The sequence below is a fragment of the Oryctolagus cuniculus genome, chromosome 9 (genome assembly GCF_964237555.1).
Source record: "Oryctolagus cuniculus chromosome 9, mOryCun1.1, whole genome shotgun sequence".
In the NCBI taxonomy this organism is placed as follows: Eukaryota; Metazoa; Chordata; class Mammalia; order Lagomorpha; family Leporidae; genus Oryctolagus; species Oryctolagus cuniculus.
In genome coordinates this window covers 97,957,824-97,980,717 of record NC_091440.1, presented here as the reverse complement: position 1 = coordinate 97,980,717, position 22,894 = coordinate 97,957,824, and the positions used below count along the sequence as shown (strand labels likewise).

Genomic DNA, 22,894 nt, shown 5'->3' with positions numbered 1-22,894 from the left:
GGCGGGACTCAGCTCCTCCAGCTCTAAACCCCCAGTTCTGTCCTCTCAGCCTCAGAACTCCTCTGGGTCCACAAAGCTTTCAGTGCAGAACCCATGCAAGGTGCTCTCCCATTCTTGGAGACCTGGGGCAGCTGTGGTTTCTCCCCAGTTTAACGTTTGTCTCCCATCTGCGTCTCCAGGTGACAGAAGTCCCCCTTCTGCATGGGCTCGTAGGGAGGGGACCACACCCCCGCCAAGCTCTGGGGCCATCCTCACAGCCAACCTGCTTCCCTCTCTAGCCAGCCCCCAGCTCTCAAGGGGCTGTGCTGGGGCCAGAGAGGGCCTCAGCGGATCCAATGTCAAATTTAGCTTCCTGTGGGATGGGACAGAGAGACAGGAGGCCTAGATTGGGGCCTGGCCTTCCCACTGACTTTGGCTCATGACTCACTTTGGGAGTCCTGGTTTGTTCTGACAGGGAGGAGGTAAGAGTGCCCACTCCCCAAAGGCCACCTCTGAGATGCCGTCCCTGGGCCTGGAGGGTGGGCATCCAATGGGGAAGGGGTGGTGGTGCCAGTCCCCCAGATAAGCAGTCTCTTTCCTCCGGCCTTCTTCCCCCTCATTTCGGGGGGAAGAAGGAGGAGAGCGCATCCCCAAGGGCTCCTAGACAGGGAAGGAAGGGCGCTGGGGGCTGAGACTCTTCCCTTCCCTCTCCCGAGGGCAGGGCCAGCTTCAGCTATGAGCTCAGCCTCGGCTGGGTCAGGCTCTGTGTCTCTCAGGTTTGTGGGCTGGCGGTGAATGGGGGCTGGGGGATGAGAATGCTGCCCAAATGTGAGAATGGGCAATGGGGAGCCGAGGCCTCCAGGTCCAGCCAGGTGAGAGGCCACTCTGATTTGCCAGTGGCCCTTGTCACCTGTACCTTGGGTCCTCCCTAGCTGCTCCGAGGGCTGCCTTATGGGGCCCCCATCTGCCTGTCCCCATGGCCCAGGTCAGCTGCAGCCACAAGTGATGCCGACTGGGGCTGCGGCCTGAGACGCCCATGGTGCAGTGGCGACTGGGGAAGCATTCCTGGAGAAGGCCCAGTGCAGCCACGCAGCCGGGATCAGGCCAGAGTGAGGGGGCCGGGGAAGGAGAGGGACAGAGAGCCGCTGGGAGGGGAGGTGCAGACAAGGAGAACACGGAGAGAACCAAAGGGGGAGACAGAGAAAGAGGCAAAGAACAAGTGAAACAGACGGGCAGCAGGGGAGAGGGGGAGAGAGAGAGAGAAATGATCAAAAGGGAGGGAGAGATGGGAGGGAGGCAGAAAACAGGAAAACAGAGATACGGGTGCGGAAAGGGGAGGGGGAGAAAGAGAGGATGCAGGACACAGATGAGAATCAAGGAAGACACGGTAGATGGGGTGGGATACGGGCATGGGGCAGAGGGTACCCACCTTGCACCCCCTCACTGCAGGCCCCTGACACAGCCCACCCTGACCGAGAGGCCTGGCTCCTCGGAGGGCCCTGACGGGTGCTTGGTCCCTCTGGCCTGGTATCCAGCTGATTCCTGGGACTGGCCCACCTCAGCCCAGCTCCCCGCTCCTGCTTTCTCCCTGTGGCTTCCTCACTCCAGGTCCTGGCACCCAGCTTCCTCCCCCCATGGCCCATCCAGACCCTCTGTCCAGGCCCCAGGCCCCAGAGCTCTGCACAGGCCTTGGGCCACAGTGGTGGGGTGACTGCTGCAGGCCGGGGCATAGTGGGGGAGGCAGCAGCTGGTAAGGGCGGCCCTGCGCTGCCAAGCGTGGTGGCCTAGTTTCCAGCCGTTCACTTAGGTGATGTGCAGCCCTCTCTCTCTCTCGCTCTGGGCAGGCTGAGGAGCCGCCTTGGTGGGAGTGCCAGCCCATGAAACCAGGTGCACTGAGGACAGCCCCCATAGGCCCCCAACGTGGGGGGCCTGGGGAGCCCCTGGGCCCAGGAGCCAGGGGACCCTCCCAGTGTGTTCTGAGGACCCCAGCTCAGGTTCCAAGACAATTTACTGAAATACAGATCCCCGGAGTCCTCCCCAGATCCTGAGAATACAGGGTGGGGGAGGGGGTTGGAGTGGGGAGGCCTTGCACCCCAGGGGATTCTTAAGCTGTGAAAACCAGGGGCTGAGTTGAGTGGGAGGGGCCTGGGGGCTGCTGCTATGGTCATCAGCAACTAGTGGGCCACCAGGTTGCTGGGGACGCTTTTCCCAGGGGGTGTCTGCAATGGCCACCGGCCACCAGGAGGGAGGAGGCCATGTTGGGTGGTGGCAAGGCGCTGCTCTCGTCCACGGGGCAGGCCACCTCCCTGTCCTCCCAGGTGAGCCCTCAGGAGCCCTCTTCCCTCCTGGGCCTTCTCTGCCCAGGCTCTGGGAGCCCCACCCCGCCCTGCCCCAGCCAGCCTGTGTCGTCCTGGGGAAGGAGCCTGCAGTGGGGGCGCGTGCTCGCCTGGTGCGCACAGTCCTCATGCCCTCACAGCACAGCTGTCTTTCACGCCTCAGTGGAAGCTGCAGCCTGCACCTCCTGACCCGCGGGCGTCTCACTCTGCAGCGTCTGCCAGCACTTACAGTCGGGTCTGTGGCCTTGGACGCAGGACCCAGGACGGTGGTTTCCTTAAGATGGAACCATCGCACGCTTCCAGCTGCTCTTTGCTGATGCGTAACCTCCCCATTTCACAGGAGGCAAAAGTAAGACCTCACAGACGTTTGCCCCTTGCTCCCACAACGAGGAAGAGCAGGCTCTTGGCTTCCCATTCGGGGGAGGCCTCTTCCCCTCAAGTCTGTGTGGGCGGGGTGGCTCCCCCAGTGGTGGGAAGCCCCCTTGGAGCTCTTTGCTGGGTGCTGTGCTTAGGGCTTCCCCAAGGGCACAAGGGCTCAGGCTTTGCAAACCAGTGCTGTGCCATCATCACCCCTTGATTTCTGTTCCGTTCTAAAGCTCACAGGAGAGCCAGCCCTGCAGGGGGACTGCACAAGTCTCGTTCCCTGTGGGAGCCCCCCTCCCGCTCTGTCCTCAGAAGGCTGCTATCGTACTTGGTGGGTGCCCGGGAGGGGCCATGTGGACCCGGCCCTAGAGGCCTGGCTGTTGGTGAGTGAGGAGCTGCTTTGTCGGCTGTGGCCAGCAGCGTGGCCACGGGATTACGCACAGGGCCGGAGCTGGCCTGAGTGCACAGAGCTCTCTGTAGGCGCCGGTACCCCTGCCTTCCTGTCTTTCCCCACCCTGATAGTGGCAGGCTGTCGAGGCCAGGCCGGGCAAGACAAGACTCCGATCTGAGAGGCAGGCGGTGAGCGCAGTCAAAAACGATCCCTGAACCACAGTGACAAAGCAAATGTAGGAAGAAGTCAAGGTTCCATGAGGAGACAAAGGAGACACACATGGAGTCCATCCTGCTGGGTCTGGAAAGGCCTCCTGGGGGAACATGGCACTGGAGCTGGGATCTGAACTAGCAACGAGAGTCAACTAGAGGTCGGGGCAGGACTGGGGGTGCTCTGAGGCGGGGTGGGGTGGAGCCCAGGCAGAGGCTGTGTGGAGGAAAGAGCTTTCAAGAAAGGCCCTGGGGATGGGGCCGGGGGAGGCTGATGGAAGGACAGTGGCTGGGGCTGGGAGGGGCAGAGCTTGCAGGTCATAAGTTTCTCCTGGATGCAGCAGGAGACAACAGCAGGGCGTGATCAGAGGAGTGATGGGACCCTGTTTGCTTCCAGCTGATCTCTCTGGCTATTAGGGGAGAGTGGACGAAAGGGAGGGGGCAGGGACCAAGGGGAGGGTCGGTTGGGATGCTGCTGCGGTGTCTAGACAAGAGCTGAGGAGGCGTGGGCTAAGGGAGGAGCAGCGGTCACCGACGGAGGGCGCCATCTGGGATGGGACAGGCGGTAGAGGGACTGTGGATGGAGGCGCTGTTCTTTGCAAGGAGGGCGTAAGCCGGGGACACAGGCAGGGGCAGGGATTGAGAGGTCCCTCTCGCAGCTGCAGTTTCTGCCTCTCTGTTAAGCACTCAGAGGTTCAGCTTTTTAATTTAATAGGTTAACACCCTTCCTTGACCCCTCATGGCTCTCTATCCCCCACTGTCTTCTGTACTCTTTCTTGGACCCAAACTTGTAGAAGTCTGTCTCACTCAGACTCTCTCTGCTTTGCCACTTCCATTTGTTCTGCAACCTGCTCACAACACTGAATTGTCCACGCCACACTGCCAGCTCTAATGGCCTTCCCTCTGTCTTCAGCTCCACAGCTCCTCGGCACTGTCAACAACACCGATCACTCCCTTCTCTTTGGCTCCCGTCACACACCCCTGTCTCTCTTGGGAGGGGGCCCTCCTCCATTGCACCCCAACACCCACCCTGGGCCCTTTGCCCTGAGCTCTGACTTAGGGCAGGCCCCCGCCTTTTTCTCTCTCTCACCAATGTCTCTCTGTGCAACCTCACCCATTCCCAAGGCCGTAAAAGCCTCCAAGTGCAGCGGGCGCACAATCACTCATTTCTGGTTCACCCACTAAATGATTTTCTGTTTGGTTGCCCTCCATGGTGTGTAAAAGACCATGCAAAGCTGTGGTGCCAGTGCGCGTGGCGGGCTCGTGTGAACCAGGGGGCTGTGCACCTCATCAGAACTCGGCCAGCACGCTTCGGGCATTCCGGCTGGCGGAAGGCATCCAGGGTGCTGTGAGGTGGCTGCCAGTCGCTGGGCAAGGTTCACAAGGCCGTGGGTTGTGCCAGCATCTCTTGCAGGCAAAGTCAGGCTTCACCTATTTAACTCGCTTTGAGTAAATATTCGACAATGATAGGTTTGATATGTTCTTCGGATGAAAAGTCCCCAGAGCCAGCCGATATCGCTCTTCCCCTTAAATTGGAAATACACGCAGCAGTATTGGCAGAGTTGGCGCCAACATAGTGGGCCTGATCCACAGACAGGCTCAGCAAACAGAGACCGAATGTCCCCAGTTCTCATCAGCTCAGGACCTGGCTTTCTCCCACGCCTGTCACAGCTCTGGGCTCTGCCTGCTCCTCCCCTCTCCGGGACCACAGCTGTGGTTCAGGACCTCACCTGCTCTCACCAAAACTGCAACCAGCACCCCTGCAACCCCGCCTTCCAGAGGGCTCCTTCTAAGGACACTCACTGGTCTCTGTGTCCTCAAGGGCTTCCCACATCCCTGGTGTGCAGGTCAAGTTCCTCAGTGGAGCAAGCCAGGCCCTGGGAGCATCCCAGCTTCTCGTGCTCTATCCCATCTAGGCCGCCCCCTGCATCCTGCCCCCAGGCTGCCATACCTGGCCCCTGCCGCCGCACCCCAGCCTCGCAGGTCTCTGGCTGAGGAACTCTCGGAGTCGTCCTCCACCTGCCCTGCACCCAGACAGGCCTCCTGTCTACCGCTGCATTTTACACCCTGTGTCTGCACTCCTTGCTGGTCTCCCCACCAGGCCGTGAGCTCCTTCAGCAGAGGCTGGTTCTTTCCTCTCTGCATCCTGGTGTACACTGGACTCAGGGCTTCACAGGAAGAGGGAGTGCCTGAGCCACCGAGTCAGCAAGCAGGACCTGGGCACCCCGTCAGCTGGAGAAGCGGCCCCGCCAGACAGCACCCGCAACCCCGCAAGCTCTCCCCAGGGGTCCAGGGTTGCTCCTCTCAAGATCTGCCCAAGATCGCCTGGAGCTCATCCTGAGATCTGGACACGGCTGCCAGGGAAATGGCCTGAGGATCAGACAGGGCGCACACGCTTTCCCCTTTCTCGGCTGCCTATGAGCAGGTGAGTGATGACAAGCGGGCAAAATGGCACTGATTATATTGCTTCCAGCTGAGCGTGTCTGGACCTGGCTCGGAGCCGCCTGGATACACGAGCGAAGGGTGAGGGCTGCCAGCCTTGCCCGGGCCTCCCTCTCTTCCCTGTGGGCTTTTGCAGGGACTGCGGCGAATACCTCAGGAGGGCAGGGAGCCAGCAGCACAGATGTTCCGTGCATAAACAGGTACAGCCTTGCATGAAATTGCTTGTTCACGCTGATGGGTGCGTGGCATCAGTTTATGTTGCAGGGAAATGAAGAGCCCTACACGACCGTGATCAAAACGAATTTTGTCATCTCAACTTTTAAAAAATGGGGGCTGAAAATAGATAATGGCGCCGGCGCCGCTGCTCAATAGGCTAATCCTCCACTTAGCGGCGCTGGCACACCGGGTTCTAGTCCCGGTCGGGGTGCTGGATTCTGTCCCGGTTGCCCCTCTTCCAGGCCAGCTCTCTGCTGTGGCCCGGGAAGGCAGTGGAGGATGGCCCAAGTGCTTGGGCCCTGCACCCCATGGGAGACCGGGAGAAGCACCTGGCTCCTGCCATCGGATCAGCGCGGTGCACCGGCCGCAGCGCGCCAGCCGTGGCGGCCATTGGAGGGTGAACCAACGGCAAAGGAAGACCTTTCTCTCTGTCTCTGTCTCTCTCTCACTATCCATTCTGCCTGTCCAAAAAAAAAAAAAAAAAAAAAAAAAGATAATGGCAACAGTGGGGATTAAAAAAATTTTTTTAAAGAAATTTATTTGAGAGGCAGACACAACTGGTTCACCTCTCAAATTCTCACAACAGCCAGGAGCCTGGAGACTCAACCTGGGGCTCCCATGTGGATGTCAGGAACCAAACCCCTTGAAGCCAGAACTGGGAGTGCGGCTGGGTCTTAACCAGGCCCTCTGACATGTGAAGCAGGTATCCTGACCAGCATCTTAACTGCTGTGCCAAACGTGCACCACAACACCAGAGACCTTCTCTTTTTTTTTTTTTTAAGATTTATTTTTTATTTATTTGGAAAGCAGAGTGACGGGGGTTGGGAGTGGAGAGAGAGAGAGAGAGAGACAGAATCTTTCTTCCATCTGCTGGTTCACTCCCCAGATGGCTGCAACAACGGGCTGGGCCAGGCTGAAGCCAGGAGCCTGGAACTCCATCAGGCTCTCCCAGGTGGGGCCATTTTCTGGTGCTTTCCCAGGCACATTAGCAGGGAGCTGGACCAGAAGCAGAGTAGCTGATGCTGATGCCAGTGTGGCAAGCAGTGGCTTAACCTGCTGTGCCACAGCACTGGCCCCACCCGAAAGGATTTTTATTGGGCTGGATGGTACAGCCGAGATGGAAAGGTGAGGTCGCTGTTGCAGCCTGGGAAGATGTGTGAGAGCTTCCACGCGGAAGCCGAGCCCAGGTCTCAGGATTAGGATGGAAAACCAAACTGCCCAGTGCCATGGGCTGTAGGGACCCTGGTTTTATTCTGCAGTTCTTGGCTCACACAATTTAATTAAAAATATCTCTGTCCAACAGAGTTATTTTTATTGGTCAGCGCTCATAAAGAAGCTCCACAAAGGTCAAGGCCTTTTGGGAAAATGTGATGAGGCTAAGAAAATAGAGCAGGAGGACGCTGACTCAGGAGGACCTGCTGGTTCTCCCGGGGACGGCAGGGACAAGGACAGTGTCCTCTGAGGAGTCCTCTGAGGGGACAGCTGCCAGTCACAGCCTGAAGACACCGGAAACCACAGAAGGAAGTGCAGACCACCCAGACAGGCCAGAGACCACTGATGCCTCGGATGACCCCCTTCTGCTGGCCTCGGCAGCAGCCCTGTGTGCCGGAGCTTCTCACGCTTCAGCGTGCAGTGGAAACACCTGCCAGGCTTATTAACACAGAGTGCTGGGCCTCACCCCAGTGCTGGCTGTGTGGGCCTAGAGTGGGGCCTGAGACTCTGCATTGCCAGAGCAGGCACTTTGCCAGTACCGGGGGAGGCACGGAAGACGCCAGACCCTTGGGGTCAGACACTTTTGGGTTCGACTCTAAGCTGTTCAGTTCGAGTCGCTTAGCCTCTCTATGCTGCACCTTCCCCACCTGCAGCATGCAGATAGTGCCTGTGACATCTAGGCAGGGCTGCTGCCAGTTTTAAAAGGTAACAGTGTGTGGGGTGGGTGTTATGGTGCAGTAGGTTAAGCTGCTGCTTACAATCCCATATTGGAGTGCCTGGGCTTGAGTCCTGTCTCCACTTCTGATCCAACTCCCTGCTATTGCACCTGGGAGACAGCAGATAATGGCTCAAGTACTTGGGTTCCTGCCACCCATGTGGGAGACCTGGGTGGGGTTCCCGGCTCCTGGCTTCAGCCCAGTTCAGCCCTAGCTGGTGCAGCATTTGAGAAGTGAACCAGTGGATGGGAGAGCTCCTCTCTGTCCATCTCTCCCCTTCTCTCTGTAACTGCATTTCCAATAAACCAAAAACAAACAAACAAAATCCCAAACTGCTGTAAAAAAACATAATGCATATAGAGTTCCTGGGACTATCAGGGCTTAATAAATGGTGGCTCTTGTTTTGTGCCTGGAGACTAAGCCCAGGCTGGCAACACCCGGTCTGTGAGGGGCTTCTTAGTACTCCCCCGCCCCAGCTTCCGAGTGAAGATGGCTCTTTCCTCCGCCACCATTTAGCTCTGCCTGAAATGGCATCTTTAGACAGTCACCCACTGGCCTTTGAAAGTACACACACAGGAGAGAGAAAAGAGAATCTAGCGCAGCCCTCCGGAGACGTATGAATCAGCTTCTCTGTTCGGCTTTCCTCCTAGCTGGGAGGATGGGAGCGCAGCAAACGAAGCGTGGCCACAGGGTGGGAGAGCACCTGATTCTGCCCAGCTTCTCTGCACTGGCGGGAGACTGGCCGTGTCCTCCCTCTGGGCCTTCGCCTCTGCCTGGGTCAGAGGAGAGGGCTGGCTAAGCTGATCACGGCGCAGCCTCCTGGTGCCGTCGTGTGCATGTAGGGGTGGACAAGGACTGTAAACGCATGAAATTCTCTCTCCTCTCAGCTGAAGCACAGAACCCCGGGGACTCCCGATCTAAGCCCCGGATGCTCTCTGTGCCTAACCTCTCTGTTCCTTCATTTGGTACAGATCAGCAGCACTGCTCTCTCAGCGGGGCTGCAAAGCTGGAATGAGCTTCTGGGTGCGAGGTTCTTGGAGCGGCACCTGCTGGCTCACGGCCGGTGTTCAGAGTGTGCGAGCTGCCATGAATTATGTTGTGGTCTGCACGCTTACCAACAGCGCTGCCCCCCAAAAACCCCATGAGAGGATGACTCCTGGAAGTCCCTCCTAGAAGCCCAACTTCACGGAGATGGAAAGGGATCCCCTTCCCCTTCCAGACCTGGGCTTGGGCACTCAGGAAGGGGCTGGGTGGCAGGCCTGGTCATTTCTCGTGCAGAAGTCTGGTTTCTACACTAAAGTGATCTAACCAAAGGCCGTCTCAACCCTGGATGCATTCAGTCCCTATGTGGGGTTCCAAGATGCCCACACACGTATAAGAATGAGCAGGCGCTCAACTCCCGTGATGGCTCACTATTGGTAGAATCCTTCATCTGAGTGTGGTGGGGTGGGGCGTGGGGTGCCAGAGGGATGAAGGGTCAAGGTCATAGACTGGAAGACCCCCTCCTTCCACTCCTCTGAGCCGTGGCAGCGTAAAGCTTTGGAAGCAATGGAAATAACCCCAAGTCGCTGACCCCGCCTGCCTCGTTCCCATCTGTTGTGCCCCTTGTTGCAGCAGTTCTGTGGGATTATGGCTAAGTGTCCCTCTGAGGGCCAGGACAGTCTCCAGTAATCCCTTCCTGGCAAAGAAAGGCCACAACAGTGGAAGGCACTGTGGTGTAGTGGATAAAGCCACCACCTGCAGTGCCGGCATCCCATATGGGCACCTGTTCGAGTCCTGGCTGCTTCAGTTCTGATCCAGCTCTGTTACGGCCTGGGGAAGCAGTGGAAGATGGACCAAGTCCTTGGGCCCCTTCCAGGAAGACATGCAATAAGCTCCTGGCTTCGAATCAGCTCAGCTCCGGCTGTTGGGGAGTGAACCAGCAGATGCAAGACCTCTATCTCTCTCTGCCTCTCCTTCTCTCTCTGTGTAACTCTGACTTTCAAATAAATAAATCTAAAAAAAAAAAAAAAAGAAAAAAAAAGAAAGGCCAGAGGCTTCCCAAATGTTGGGTGTGACAGACACTCTGCCTTCATTTCTCAGTGTCCCCTAAGAAGAATACGCTTCCACGGAATGAAATCCTGAGCTCTGCCCCAGACGTCACACTCTAATACGGCTTGGAATTGAGCAAAGGAGGGAGTAGGAGCAGTGGAGGGCGGGAACCTGTGGAAGCGTCCTCCCGGTGGTCAGCCCAGGACTGCCCTTCGTGCACTGTCAGAGACTTGGTAGACGCCTACGCCCTCCCCATGGATGTGATTCACATCGGAAAGAATCACGCCAGCAGAGAACATTTGCCCGTCCGCCGGCGTGCGCACCTGCTAAAGTGAACATTCCAGAAAGCAAATAGAGCAGAGCCAACTTTCCCAGCCATGTGAGAACTGAGAGGAAAATGCTTCCAGCCCCAGAGAGGCTGGCCGCTGCCTGGATCCTACTGCAGGGGCTGCAGGGTTCATCTCCCCTCAGCTGGAGTGCGAGACCTCCAGGGATGCCCCCTGCCCTCGCCCTCCCTGGGCAGTCCTCATCACCTTGAGAGCAGCTAGGATCTCCTGGGTCTCGCTGTGTGTGTGTTTGTGTGTGTGTGTGGGGGGGGGAGGGGCGAATGCTGGGGGCCTCTAATGCCTTGTGCTTTCAAACAACAAAGAAGGTTCCAGAAACAGCTGACGCTGATGGGGACTTGCTAAGCGCTGAGCTAAGCCTCTCACCTGCATTTTCAACATTTCATTCACATGAGGCAGATACTGTCATCAGGTTTTGCAAATGAGGAAACTGAGGTTGGTTTCTCCCTTGTCAGAAACGTCCTATATTTTTAATGTGTACAATGGACTTAATTTTTGCTGAATAATAAAGCCTGCCAATCACCATGAGAAGAAACAAAACAAAAAAACCCACGAAAACCAAACGGCCCTCTGCAGGGAAGCAGTGCGCGGCCCAGGGAGCGGCGCGCTCAGAGCCGTTGGTGATTATCTGGTAATGGGCAGATAATCTGCACAGACTCCTGCAGCGGGTCTCGTGTGGAAACGAGACCCAGAAGGATGGAGACGCCAGCTCCCGGGGTCTTGAGCACCCGACTCTGGGTGCAAACGTCACCAGACACAGCCCGGCAGCTGAGGCAGATCCTGCTCCTGCTCCTCCCTCCCTTCCCCTCCAGGGGGCCTCCCACCTGCATCCCTCCCCTTTTTGAAAGTGCTGGGCCATGTCCGTGCTGAGGGATGGGTGATTGATGCCCTTCTATTCAGCAAGCAGCCCCGCACAGAACTGGCGTGGAAGGTGGAGGGCGGGGGAGAGGAGGGGCGGCAGCAGCAGGGGAGCCCTGCAGGCCCTCCAGGCCTGGGCAAAGAAAGCAGCAGTGGGCGGCTCTGGGACTGCACCTGTTTGCTCTGGTGGGAGGAGGGAGCAGGCAGCGGCTCCCGAAAGGCTCCAGGATGACCGGCTGGAGGGGCTGGGCAAGGCTGGTGCCCTCAGTGTCCTGGCTGCTCTGCTACAACCTGCCTCTTCCTGCTTCTCCATCTTCCCCAAGCTCTTCTCCATGGGAGGGGAGGGGGCGGCTTCCTGAGTCAGTGTGCAGACGCTGAGCCTGCTAGGGCCTTGGAGCCCAGCCTTCGTGGCTGCAGAATAAAATGTGGAGAATGGAGGATCTCACAGGGGCAGCACTGGGGCTCAGCTCTGTGTGTGACCCTTCCCAAACACAGGATGCCGGCTGGAGGCCCCACTGACGCACATATCTGTAATTTCCACGAGACCATGAGCCATGCCCAGCCCCACGTACACACACAGGGGGCCTAGCTCAGCCCCATTCTTCACACATGGCAAGCACTCCATATTTGCTGAATGAATCATAAAAGGTCATCTCATTCTCCCACGAACCTGGTGCCCAGCACTGCCCTGTTCCGGGTGCTCTGGCAGGATGCTGCGACGCTGCCCCAGCATATAAGGTGGAGGATTCTCTCCATGACACCAACCAGTGGGCTACAAATGCACCAAGGAGGGGCAGGCATTTGGCCTAGCGGTTAAGATGCCTGCATCCCACATCGGGCGAGCTGGGTTTGATTCCTGGTTCTAGCCTCCTGTTAATGCACACCCGGGAGGCAGCAGGTGATGGCTCAAGTGCTTGGGTCCCTGCTACCCACATGGAAGATCTGGGTTGAGTTCCCAGTTCTCTGTTTCAGCCTGGACCAGCCCTGGCTATTGTAAGCACTTGGGGGAGTGAATGAGCAAGATGAGAGCCCTCCCACACTCTTTTTGCCTCTCAAATACATTTTTTAAAAATGCAGTAAGGAATGCAAAAGATGATAGATTCACAGGGCTTGGAGATACCTTTGTGATCCCACTGCCCAGCTCTCTCATTTTACAGATGGGAAGACTGAGGTTTAGACAGAATTAACTCAGCAAAGCTGTAAAGCACATAGGAGCAGACATAGGAATCTGGGTCTTCTTGCTCAGGCGCAACCATTCTCTTACCCACCCTCCACTGCCCCTCTGCCTGGAAGAGCTCAGCTGGGGCTGACTCTGTGTCAGCTGCTAGCCCAGTCTCCAGCCAGGCTCCCCTCCATGTGCAGCCAGCTCACGCCCACGCACAGGCTCCTGGGGAGGACCAGCAATTAGTTTTCATTGTGCTGCTCAGCACAACCTGCACCACAGAAAGACTGCGTGTTCCCAGCACCCAGATCAATGTGGGCTGGCAGGTGAGAGTTCCAGGGCCGGCCGGGGGGAAGCAGACAACAGACGGTCAGGGTCTGGGTCTTGGTGGAAAGCACCAAGTTGGAGGCAGGACCTCCTTCTGCCCAGCTGAGGCCACCCAGGGCTTCAGGGACCCTCAGGCCGCCCAGAGCCCTCACTTTCTGAGCACACTCAATCACACGGCCCCCAACAGTGAATTCACGGGTGTGACAGGGGCTGCAGGGGACAGCTGGTCCAAAGCTCAGGTGCACACCTGCCCCAACTCTACAGGCATGGAGCAAAGGCCCTGGCTTGTCCACCTGCAGACACAGCTGCGAGATAGCTCCATGAACTGAAGCCACATCTTGGAGCCCCACCCCCCCCCCCCGCCCCCAACCAGGGCATGGCCAATGGGCTGGTGACTGCCCAACCTCCCAAACCCTCTCCAGCAGGCCTTATAGATGCCCCAGTGGCAAGTGCCTCAGTGAGGGGTTTTCCCAGGACTCCTACTGACTGTGCCCAAGGAGGTGTATGGGGGGGGGGGTGGATCCTACAAAATGGTGACCTTGAAGGTGGAAGTGGGCACAGCATGCCCAGTGCTAGCAAGGAAAAACGTGGCCCACGGAGGGGTCTGGAGTAGCCTTCAGGGGCCCAAGCCCCCTGTTTCAGGGACTGGCTCCAAGGCCCTGCTCCTCAGCCCTGAGGACGGTGGCGCCTGCTGCTCATGTCCACCCCACTTCTTTTTCCCTGCTTCCTGTTTTGCCTCCACTGATAAGAACATGGGTCCTGGGAGGGAGGGAGTCTTGAGGGACTTGTCTCCTTCTCTGATACAAAATCGCTGGTGCCACCACTGTGCCTGGCCCTAGAGCACTCACACGGAACGGGCTCACTCAGCTGGCGTGATTGGTTAAAGACCACGTGACTCTGGCCCCTGTGGCCAATCAGGACGCTGCTTTGGCCTGAGAGTCCCTGGCGCCCTGGGGCAGGGTGGGGCTGCCGCGGAGCGCGGGGCACTCACTCAAGGACGTCCCGGTTGAACTGCTTCTTGCTGTTGCCCAGGAACTCTCCGATCATCTGGCGGCTGAGGCCCTTACGCTGCAGGAGGAAGTGGGCCACGCCGATGGGGGTGTCGGGGATGAAGCCGCGCGAGATCAGGAACTGGATGCCCTTGTCCGGGTTTCTGGAGTGGCGTGGAGGTGGAGGGGGGAAAGAAGCAGCAGAGTGAGCCAAGCTGGCCTCGGAGTCTTCGATAGCTACCTCCACGCCCATGCAGCCATGAAAAGTGCCTTCAGATCCTTGGAAACCGAGCTCTCGGGAAACGCCAGGATCCTGAATGCTGCACAGGTCCCCCCCCCCCCCCCCCCCCCCCCCCGCCCAGGGGAAGCATCTCTCGAACCTGAGGCCAGCCTCCAAGGCTTCCTCTCTGGGGATGGTGCAGGGGCCCAGTGTGGAGGTGGAGGAGAAGGGCCCTTCTCCATGGAGCTCCATTCCCCAGTGGCCCTTTCTCCCTGCCTGCAGTCTGGGCCAAATCCCCAGTCCCCACCTGGAGGCAGGAATGAGGGTAGGGAGACAGGTGACATCTCCCACGGGGCCCTCCTGTTCTTCCAGGCTGCTTTTCCCCTCTGGACTCTCCGTGTGTGGGTGTAGGGCTGTGTCTTAAGCAGATCCCTGCCGCTGCCTGAGCTGTTTCTTACCGCGCTGGGAGAAGGTAAGAATGGAAATAGAGGGTGAGCATTTGGAACCCTTTATGGCACGGTGTCATTTGCGGGACAGTTCACTTTTACCGTATTTTACAAGAGTATCAGCCACAACATATTGAGGTGGGGATACCAGACTGGTCCTTTGCTACCCATAGTTTGAGAAGCACTGCTGTGAGTGGTACGAGGGTCTGGGGGTTTTCTTGAGCATGTGACAATGATGCTGTGGGTGGGGGCGGCTGGGGGGCTTTCTCCCAGGATGCCAGCCAGGTGTGGAAGAACAGAGCAGGGATTTAGAGCCCCACGTGTCTGGTCTCGCGAGCTCACCTCGCCTGTGTGAGCCTGTTTCCTTGTCTGGAAAGTGGCATGGAAACGCCTGCTCTAGAGCCTGTTGGGAAGTTTGCAGATGCTGGGTGTCTGGGGAGCTCTGAACAGCGGCGACTGCCCCTAGGACAGGAGCTTCCTGAGCGCAGAGGATGTGCCTCACGCGTCATTGTGGTCACAACGCCTGGCACTCAGGAAATCCCAGTTGAAGGGATAGAGGAACACACAGGCGGGCAGCAATGATGTCATGTTCCTGGCTCAGGAGCAAGGCTGAGTGGAGGGTTCTGAGTGTCTTCTTGTACTTTTCCATGGGAGGGCGTGTGTGCTTCCTCTGCTTGGCACCGGGTGTATACATTCCTATCTGGTTGGGGACCTGAGCCCTGACAGTTGTTCACGGCTCTCCCCCAGGCGCCTTTCTCTCCTCGCCCTCTGCTTGCTCCATAACTCTCTTCCCTGTCTCCCCTCCTTCCTCCGTCACCCACTCTACTCTCCAGCTCTCAACTCATCTCCTTTCTCCTGGGGTCTGCCGTGCCTGCACACCCTGCCCCTCACCCCACCCACCCCTGGAGGCCACCCTGTTTCCCCCGTCTTTCTGTTCCACCTCAATGATTTCTGTGGTTCTTGCACTGCCTGGACTCTTATTTACGTAATATTAGATTTTCTTTTCAATTATTTTGATTTTCAAACAATAACAGTAGTACCAGAGTACTTCCATAAATTCATGCAGAAAGGGAATTAAAGAGAAGCTTATTTTGATGCAGAGTATTCAAAATCGATGCATATGAGGTCATGGGAAGTGCACACCACAAAAAACCACCATGAAATAAATTCTCTTAATTCCACTTTCCCACCAACTTTTTGGAGCACCCCAGTAGTTGTGAAAACATATGTTGTGTTATTTCGCCCGCCTAACCCTTCTTGAAATAAACCCAGCATGGTGAAAAAGAAAATGTGTGCTTCCTGGACATTATCTGGCCCCACCCCCACCCCAGGGAGGGCGGTGGGATAACTTGATGAACCACCCAGCACCCTGCTGGCTGAGGTGCGAGCGCACGTGTGTATATGTATGTGTGTGGGGGTAGGGGGTGTCCCAGACCGTCCCAGGGCTCACGCACATGTTGAAGAGGTTGAGGCCAATGCGGTAGAGCCGCTTGCGCAGCGTGTCGGTGGAGAGCGTGGGCGACTTGCAGCTGGCCGGATTCTCGCAGTGGTACCGGGGCAGGCTCAGGATCATGGCCTGCAGCGCCTCTTTGGAAGCGGTCGCCGAGGCCTCGGAGCCCGACTTGGCCGATTTGGTGGATGTGCTACTGCTGCTCAGCTGCTCCGAGTGGTCGCCTACATCCGCCTCGGCCTCAGCCGCTCTGCACGCTTCCCCTGACTCTTCTTCCTCCTCCTCTTCCTCCTGGGCCTCCACTGCTGCGGCTTCCTCCGCCACGGCCTCTGCGGCCCCTGGCAGGGCCGTCCCTGCCTCTGCTCGCGGGTCCTCGGCGGGCGCGTCCCCCTGACCCGCAGGGGGCGTCTCTGGGGCCTCCTGCCCGGGATGCTCGCCCTCCTCGTTGGCGCTCTCCGAGGGCTCTGCGGCGGCCGGGGCAGCCTGCGCGCCCAGGCAGTTGGCCACCGACAGGGCCGTGGACGAGGAGACAGAGATGTTCTGGCTGGCGATCTGCACCGTGACGTCCCGAAACGCCATCATGAGGGTGCCGCTGTGGCCCTGGGGCAGGCCCCCAGCTTCGGCGGCCTCCTCCCCGGGCCCTGGGCCCGCTCCGGAAAGCTCCCGGCTCTCGGCCTCCAGGCCCGGCGGCCCCGCGCCGGCGCGCAGGGCCTGGTGGATCTGGTATGCACCGCTCTCCTGCAGGGAGCACATGGTCTTGAGGCTCCAGGTGCTGAGGGCGTCGTCGATGGACTTGGCCAGGGACTGCACCTGCTCACTGAAGGAGTCCTCCAGCTCGGTGAGCGCGCCCGCCAGGCTGGGCGGCAGGGAGGGCGAGCGTCCCAGCGGCAGCCCCACGAGGCCGCAGCCCTCCATGAACGCCTTCTCGGCCGCCAGGCTCTCGGCCATGGGCGCCCGCACCTTGCGCAGGGAGATGCGCCGCGGCAGGCGGCTCTCCAGGAGCGAGTTGCGGATCTTCTCGAAGTTCTTGCTGAGCTGGTACTGGCGGAAGGCGGTTTGGATGGTGCAGGCGGCGCGCCGGGATACCAGGTGGCCCCCGTACTTGTGTTCTAGCATTTCAATCTGCAGCGGGGACAGAGATGGGGAAGGGCTCAGCAGGGGAAGGGGTGGCACCGTGCTCCCGAATGCTCCACCCACAGGGCGAGACCCCCGGCCACACTTGGGCAGGGCCCAGGAACGCAAAGCGGGGGACTCCTAGCGCCCAAATCTGAAGATTGCTGTGCTCCGGGGTTCTTGGCCAGGCTCCCAGAAATGCAGGATTTAGGGTTCCATTGTGGGACTTCTTGATGTTCCGAGGGGGCAAGGTATAGAGGAGCTACTGACGGTCTCAGACACGGCTGCTGGGGTAATTATTTTAAAACGTGCCGGTAGAGGCCCCGCGGCTCACTAGGCTAATCCTCCGCCTTGTGGCGCCGGCACACCGGGTTCTAGTCCCGGTCGGGGTGCTGGATTCTGTCCCGGTTGCCCCTCTTCCAGGCCAGCTCTCTGCTGTGGCCAGGGAGTGCAGTGGAGGATGGCCCAAGTGCTTGGGCCCTGCACCCCATGGGAGACCAGGATAAGTACCTGGCTCCTGCCATCGGATCAGTGTGGTGCGCCGGCCGCGGCAGCCATTGGAGGGTGAACCAACGGCAAAAAGGAAGACCTTTCTCTCTGTCTCTCTCTGTCACTGTCCACTCTGCCTGTCAAAAAATTAAAAAAAAAAAAGTGCCGGTAGAATTTTGACTCAGCAATTAAATTGCTGCTTGGGGCGCCTACATCCCGCATCCCAGCCCTTGGTTTGCACCCTGGCTCTGCTCCTGATTCCAGCTTCCTGCTAAGGTGCACCCTGGAGGCAGCTGGAGATGGCTGAAGCACCTGGGTCCTTGCCACCTATGTGGGAGACCTGGAGTGAGTTCCAGGCTCCCAGCTTCAGCTTGGCCCAGTCCCAGCCGTTATGGGCATTTGGGGAGTGAACCAGCAAATGGGAGAGCTGTCTCTCTCTTTCTGCCTTTCAAATAAAATGAAAATAAATAAAATTTTAAACTGCTTGTGTCAGCAATGCACACAGCAATATTAACAGATGAAATGCATGTCTTGAATTTGCATTAAGATACTTTGCCCAAAAAAGTGGCTAGCTTAGACAGTATCATATTAATATTAATAAATATGGTTGACACTGGATGATGGCTGTATGGGTGTTTATGACCGTTGATTCTACTTTTGTGCACCTTTAAAATAATAATGAAAAATTAATCAGAAATGTGGAAAAAATCTGCTGCTACTGCTGAGCACCTGCTGCCCCTGTCGGCATTGGTGCCACACACTGGCACCCTCCCATCTCCTGGGGAGCAGGATAAGGGTTGGAACTGGGATTTGGCCATCTCTGCCATCTCAGCACCCAGCCCAGGTCTGGCCTCTGCAGATGTTTAATAAATGTGAATTTAATGAAAAGATGGGTGGATGTCTCCAGAGTGGGAGTCCCCCCAGGCTACCCACAGTTACACTTCTCTTTGCCTCTGTTCTCCACAATGGGAGCTGCCCTCTCAGGACAGGGCAGGGCCAGCTGGATGCTGCTACCTCACCTGGGCAGGTCTGAGCCCAGGAGAGCATCTCATGGGCTGGTTTGTCCTTTGGGCTCCTCCTTGTCTCCTCTCAGGTCTGTGCCCCATGTCTGTGGCCTTTTCCCCCCTGAGGTGGCTCTGTCCTCATCTCTCTCTTTTATCAAGCCTTCTCAGGGAAGGGCTGGAAAGATACCCCCTCTCCGCGATGGATGAGCGAATAGCATTTAAGGCTGCCTGCAGGACAGTTTTGCATTTAAATAAAGGACAAGGCCCATGTGAAGGGGGTGGGCTTCATTGGTGGCCCATGGTCAGACTGTGATCAGAGAAGACTGGGACTTGAGAAAGTGTCCCCGGCCTTGAAATCAGGTCCCCCTGTTCACAGCCACCTTTCCCCTGCATGCTTGTGGCTCCTGAGCTATGAGTTGTGATGGGATAGGGGAGGGCTGAGCTTAGCCACTCAAGGCGAGAATGACATCTTCATGGTCACACTGGGATGTGGGATGGCACCCCACAGCACAGGCACCCTCTTATAGAAACAACTCCAACCCTCAGGGACAATCCCGGGTAAACTGGGCCACCTCAGTGCTTGTCTGCAGCTCTTCCAACCTTGCCATTTCGGTGCCCTTTGCCATTCCTACACCTAGAGACATCAGGTGTCCATCTCCACATTCACCCCTGCTCCCTACTCCATGGGGCTCTAAGCAGCTCTTTAGAATAGGTGTACACGGCCCACAAGGCCCCCTGTCTGACTTTCCCAAGAAGTCTTTGTTTTTCACAGGGTACAAGGCCCTAAGCAGAAGCTGGCAGCTCTGCCCATGGTGTCAAGACCCTTATGTGTTCAAGGTCTTCAGGGTGCTTTTGAAGAGCCCACCAGTGTTCATATCTATTGCTGCAAATGTGCCAACGCTTACCAGCTCCAGTTCACACCCATGTCTCTGTCCTCAGAGTTGTGCGTGTTGGCAGCCTGGGCACAGCTCAGCTCGGCTCTTTGCTTGGCGTGTCAGCAGGCTGGCATTAAGGTGCCTCTGTATGTGGGCCTCTCAAGCTCACTGTGGCCAGCAGAATTCAGCTCCTCGCCAGACTGCAGGCCTGAGGCTCTCGGGTCCCAAAGGCCGCCTTGCTGCCCCCTGCTACATGCTCCTCTCTACTACGTGGTGGCCTGCTCCTTCAAAGCCTATACGAGAGTGACTCTCTGAGCCATGGCTTCTAAAACTATTATTTATTTGTCTGAGGGGAAGAGAGAGGGATCCTACTTACTGGTTCTCTCCTCAAATCCTGCAGCTGGGGGAAGGAGGGCCCAGGGCCTGGAACTGGAAACTCAATCTGGATCTCCCACATGGATGGCAGGAATCCAAGGGTCTGCATCAGCAGGAAGCTGGATTCAGGAGCCTGAGCCCAGAATTGCACCCAGGCACTTTGCCACGAGACAGGAATGTCTTAACTACGAGGCCCAACACCTGTCCCCTTTCCCTTTAAAGGGCTCACTTAAAACATTTAAAAAATATATTTTCATTTTATTAGGAAGGCAGAAGGAGTCAGAGAGGGAGCTCCCATCTGCTATTCACTTCTCAAATGCCTTCAACAGCCAGGGCTGATTCAGGCCAAAGCTGGGAGCCTAGAACTCAACCCAGAGATCCTACGGGGGTGGCAGCAAACCTAGTACTTGAGGCAGCCTCTACTGCCTTCCAGGCTACACATAAGCAGGAATCTGGGTTGGAAGTGGAGGAGCCGGGACTTGAACCAGGCACTCCTGTATGGATTGTATGCACCCCAAGCATCATCCTAACCATTGTGCCAAAAGACTGCTCCTAACAGGTTCACCTGATGAGGTCAGACTCACCAGGATGCTCCCCTTTTTGGATAATTCAAAGTCATCTGATTGGTCTCCTCGTTCTGGGAGGGATAGCCTGTGATATTCACTAGTCCCCTCCACACTCAAAGGGAGTGGGTTCTAGAGCTGCCTTAGAATGCTGCTTGCCACACCAATTGGACAGTTGCCAGGTTGCTTTCTCAAAAACGCATGGAAAAATAGAGTTAAAAGGTACATTGGTTTCTGTACAAAAACTGTTTTGAGATCCATGCATAGGTTTTTTTTTTATAATATATATTCTCCATGAACTTTTAAAATGAAAAACCTATGTATGGGTTCCAAGTTTTGCTTTTTTTGCACCCAGCCGATTCCCCTTTTTCCATAAACTTTCTGAAGTACCTTCACGGAGAGCTGCCTCAGAAGCGTTCTGCTCCTGCTCAGGCAGAAATCATAGCAAAAGGAAGAGAACACTGAACTTGGCTCATTCTCTTGCTGAACTCTGGAAGGGAGATCTGTCCTTAGCTTAGGCAGGAGAGTCCTCCAAGCGCAAGCGCAGAGAGAGGGGGACTGCTGAGCGCTTAGATGCCTCCTTCTACCCAATTCCTGTCTCCCTTTGGCTGGAGCTATGCAGGCACCATGAGAAACCGACACATGCACTTCACGTCTCTTTTGCACCTGGCCTGTTGGTCGTTTAAATTCAGGACCAAGAGCATTCCTGGGAACACAGGGAAGATAGGCGATCCACTGCCCAAGGAGTGACCCCCATAGTAAGGGGCCATCCTCATGTTCTGCTGCCGTCCCACTTGGAGGCAGAAGCCTGGGTGAGGTTAACCCCGTAGCCTCCTGCTACACTCAGTGTCTATGTTTCACCCACATGGAAAAGAAAACCAGAGTTTAAATCCTTAGATCTGTCCCATCAGCTCCGCCACTAGACTTTAAGGCCCAGGGAGGCAAGAGACTGCCTGCCATGGTCACTGCCTCACCCCAAATATGTAGACAGTGTACAAAGGAGGTCTTTAGTGAATGAATATATATCACATACATTAGAGAATTAATTCCAAAGTTGTCCTTGCAACTCTCAGAATCCTCCCTCACCTGAACCATAGCTCTTCTCTCCCAGGGTGGGGGAGCTGACCCCCACCATCTGACTTGCATTTCCAGTCTCTGCCCTTCAATGTGCCACTTGCCACGTGCCTGCAGACCCTCCCAGATCTCCCCCGACCAAGCCATAGCTCTGCTTGACTTCCCAGCCTCTGCTATGCTAACCCAATCTCTTTCTATTTCTATTGGTCCGCTTGGAAGGCCCGCCTACCCTCTGCCTTGCCCCATGAGCAAATGGCAAGCCCCGATCCAGCCCCGGATGGCCTAACACCTTGCACTCCGGCTCCTCTCCTGCAAGGCTCCTGAAATGGCTTTCGGAAAGGTCAGCAGTGACCTTCTTACCACCAAAGCCAATGGCCCACCCTCAACCTCTCTCCCTTCTGCAGCTCTCGATCTTTCTGCCACCAGCTTGCATGACTCCGTCTTGGTTTTCCTGTCTCCATGCAGCTCCTTAATCTGCATTCCAGCTATAGAATCCCGAAGTGTGCTGGTTACAGGTCACACCAGTGCTGGCTCCCACTTTCCACACATAGTGTAATTATTTCTTTTCTTTCTTTCTTTTTTTTTTTTTTTTTTTTTTTTTTTTTTTTTTTTTTTTTTTTTTTGACAGGCAGAGTGGACAGTGAGAGAGAGAGACAGAGAGAAAGGTCTTCCTTTGCCGTTGGTTCACCCTCCAATGGCCGCCACGGCCGGCGCGCTGTGGCCAGTGTACTGCACTGATCCGATGGCAGGAGCCAGGTACTTATCCTAGTCTCCCATGGGGTGCAGGCCCAAGCACTTGGGCCATCCTCCACTGTACTCCCTGGCCACAGCAGAGAGCTGGCCTGTAAGAGGGGCAACCGGGACAGAATCCGGCACCCCGACCAGGACTAGAACCCGGTGTGCCAGCGCCGCAAGAGGAGGATTAGCCTAGTGAGCCACGGCGCTGGCTTACAGTTTAATTATTTCCTCGTGCACTCCTGGGCAATGTCCATGATGTCCCTGTTGGGAGTCATTAAGGGAGCCCCTGAGAGCTGATGGCTGACAGCTCATTAAGAAGGGACCATGGCAGGCAGAGCCTCTGTAATGCCTCTGAGTGTGTTTCACAGGTCAGTGTCTTCCCAGTTCGAGAACCTCCTCTGTGATCATAATTTCACCCAACTTGAACAGACTGACAAGTAAGCATTAAAACGGGGAATATCCAACCCCAGATCTGTCTCTTACTCGCTGGTTGAACTTGGCCAAGTGTCTTGATGTCTCTGACTCTCAGTGTTCTTGTCTGTCATGTGACGTAAATCCTGCTGACTCCGTAGTTTGTGTTGAGGATGAAATTATTTCGTGCAGCACCAGGCACACAGCAGGTGCTCAGTAAGTGACGGCTATTTGATTCTGACAGTGGTGATGTGAGTGCCTCTCGAAACTCCATTTCTAGCCTCGATCCTAGAACTACATTCCCGACAGCCTCCTGGGCCCATCTCTCTGCCTATACGAAGCATTGTCTTTCCCCACCCTGCCTAAATCAGCCCTTGGTTCTTACAACACTCAGTTTGGGAAATTTGTGTTTGTCAGCCTCGGAGTCCCATGGTCCCCTACTCCCAATGCCTGTTGCAATTATCCTTGATCTTTGTACCAGCAAGTCTACTTGTTTGCTTGTGCAGCTCTGTCGGGCTCCTAACTGGCCCCTGACACTATCTGAACCCGCTCCTGCCTCTC

General features: G+C 56.6%; 1 protein-coding gene across 5 annotated transcripts in view; it reads right to left on the bottom strand.

Annotated features, from left to right (window-relative positions):
• The window catches only part of IQSEC3 (IQ motif and Sec7 domain ArfGEF 3), a 105,140-nt gene that overhangs the window by 24,184 nt on the left and 58,062 nt on the right, over nucleotides 1-22,894 (bottom strand). For all 5 annotated transcript variants that reach the window (XR_007921003.2, XR_007921002.2, XM_002712787.5 and 2 more), the window contains 2 exons: nucleotides 15,696-16,813; nucleotides 13,578-13,739 (listed from right to left, as the gene is read on the bottom strand). Coding sequence is in view for 3 of the 5 variants with exons in the window: in XM_002712787.5 (XP_002712833.3) it covers nucleotides 13,578-13,739; nucleotides 15,696-16,813 (1,280 nt within the window). In the remaining 2 variants the exon portion in view is untranslated. The remainder of the gene's footprint in view (nucleotides 1-13,577; nucleotides 13,740-15,695; nucleotides 16,814-22,894) is intronic.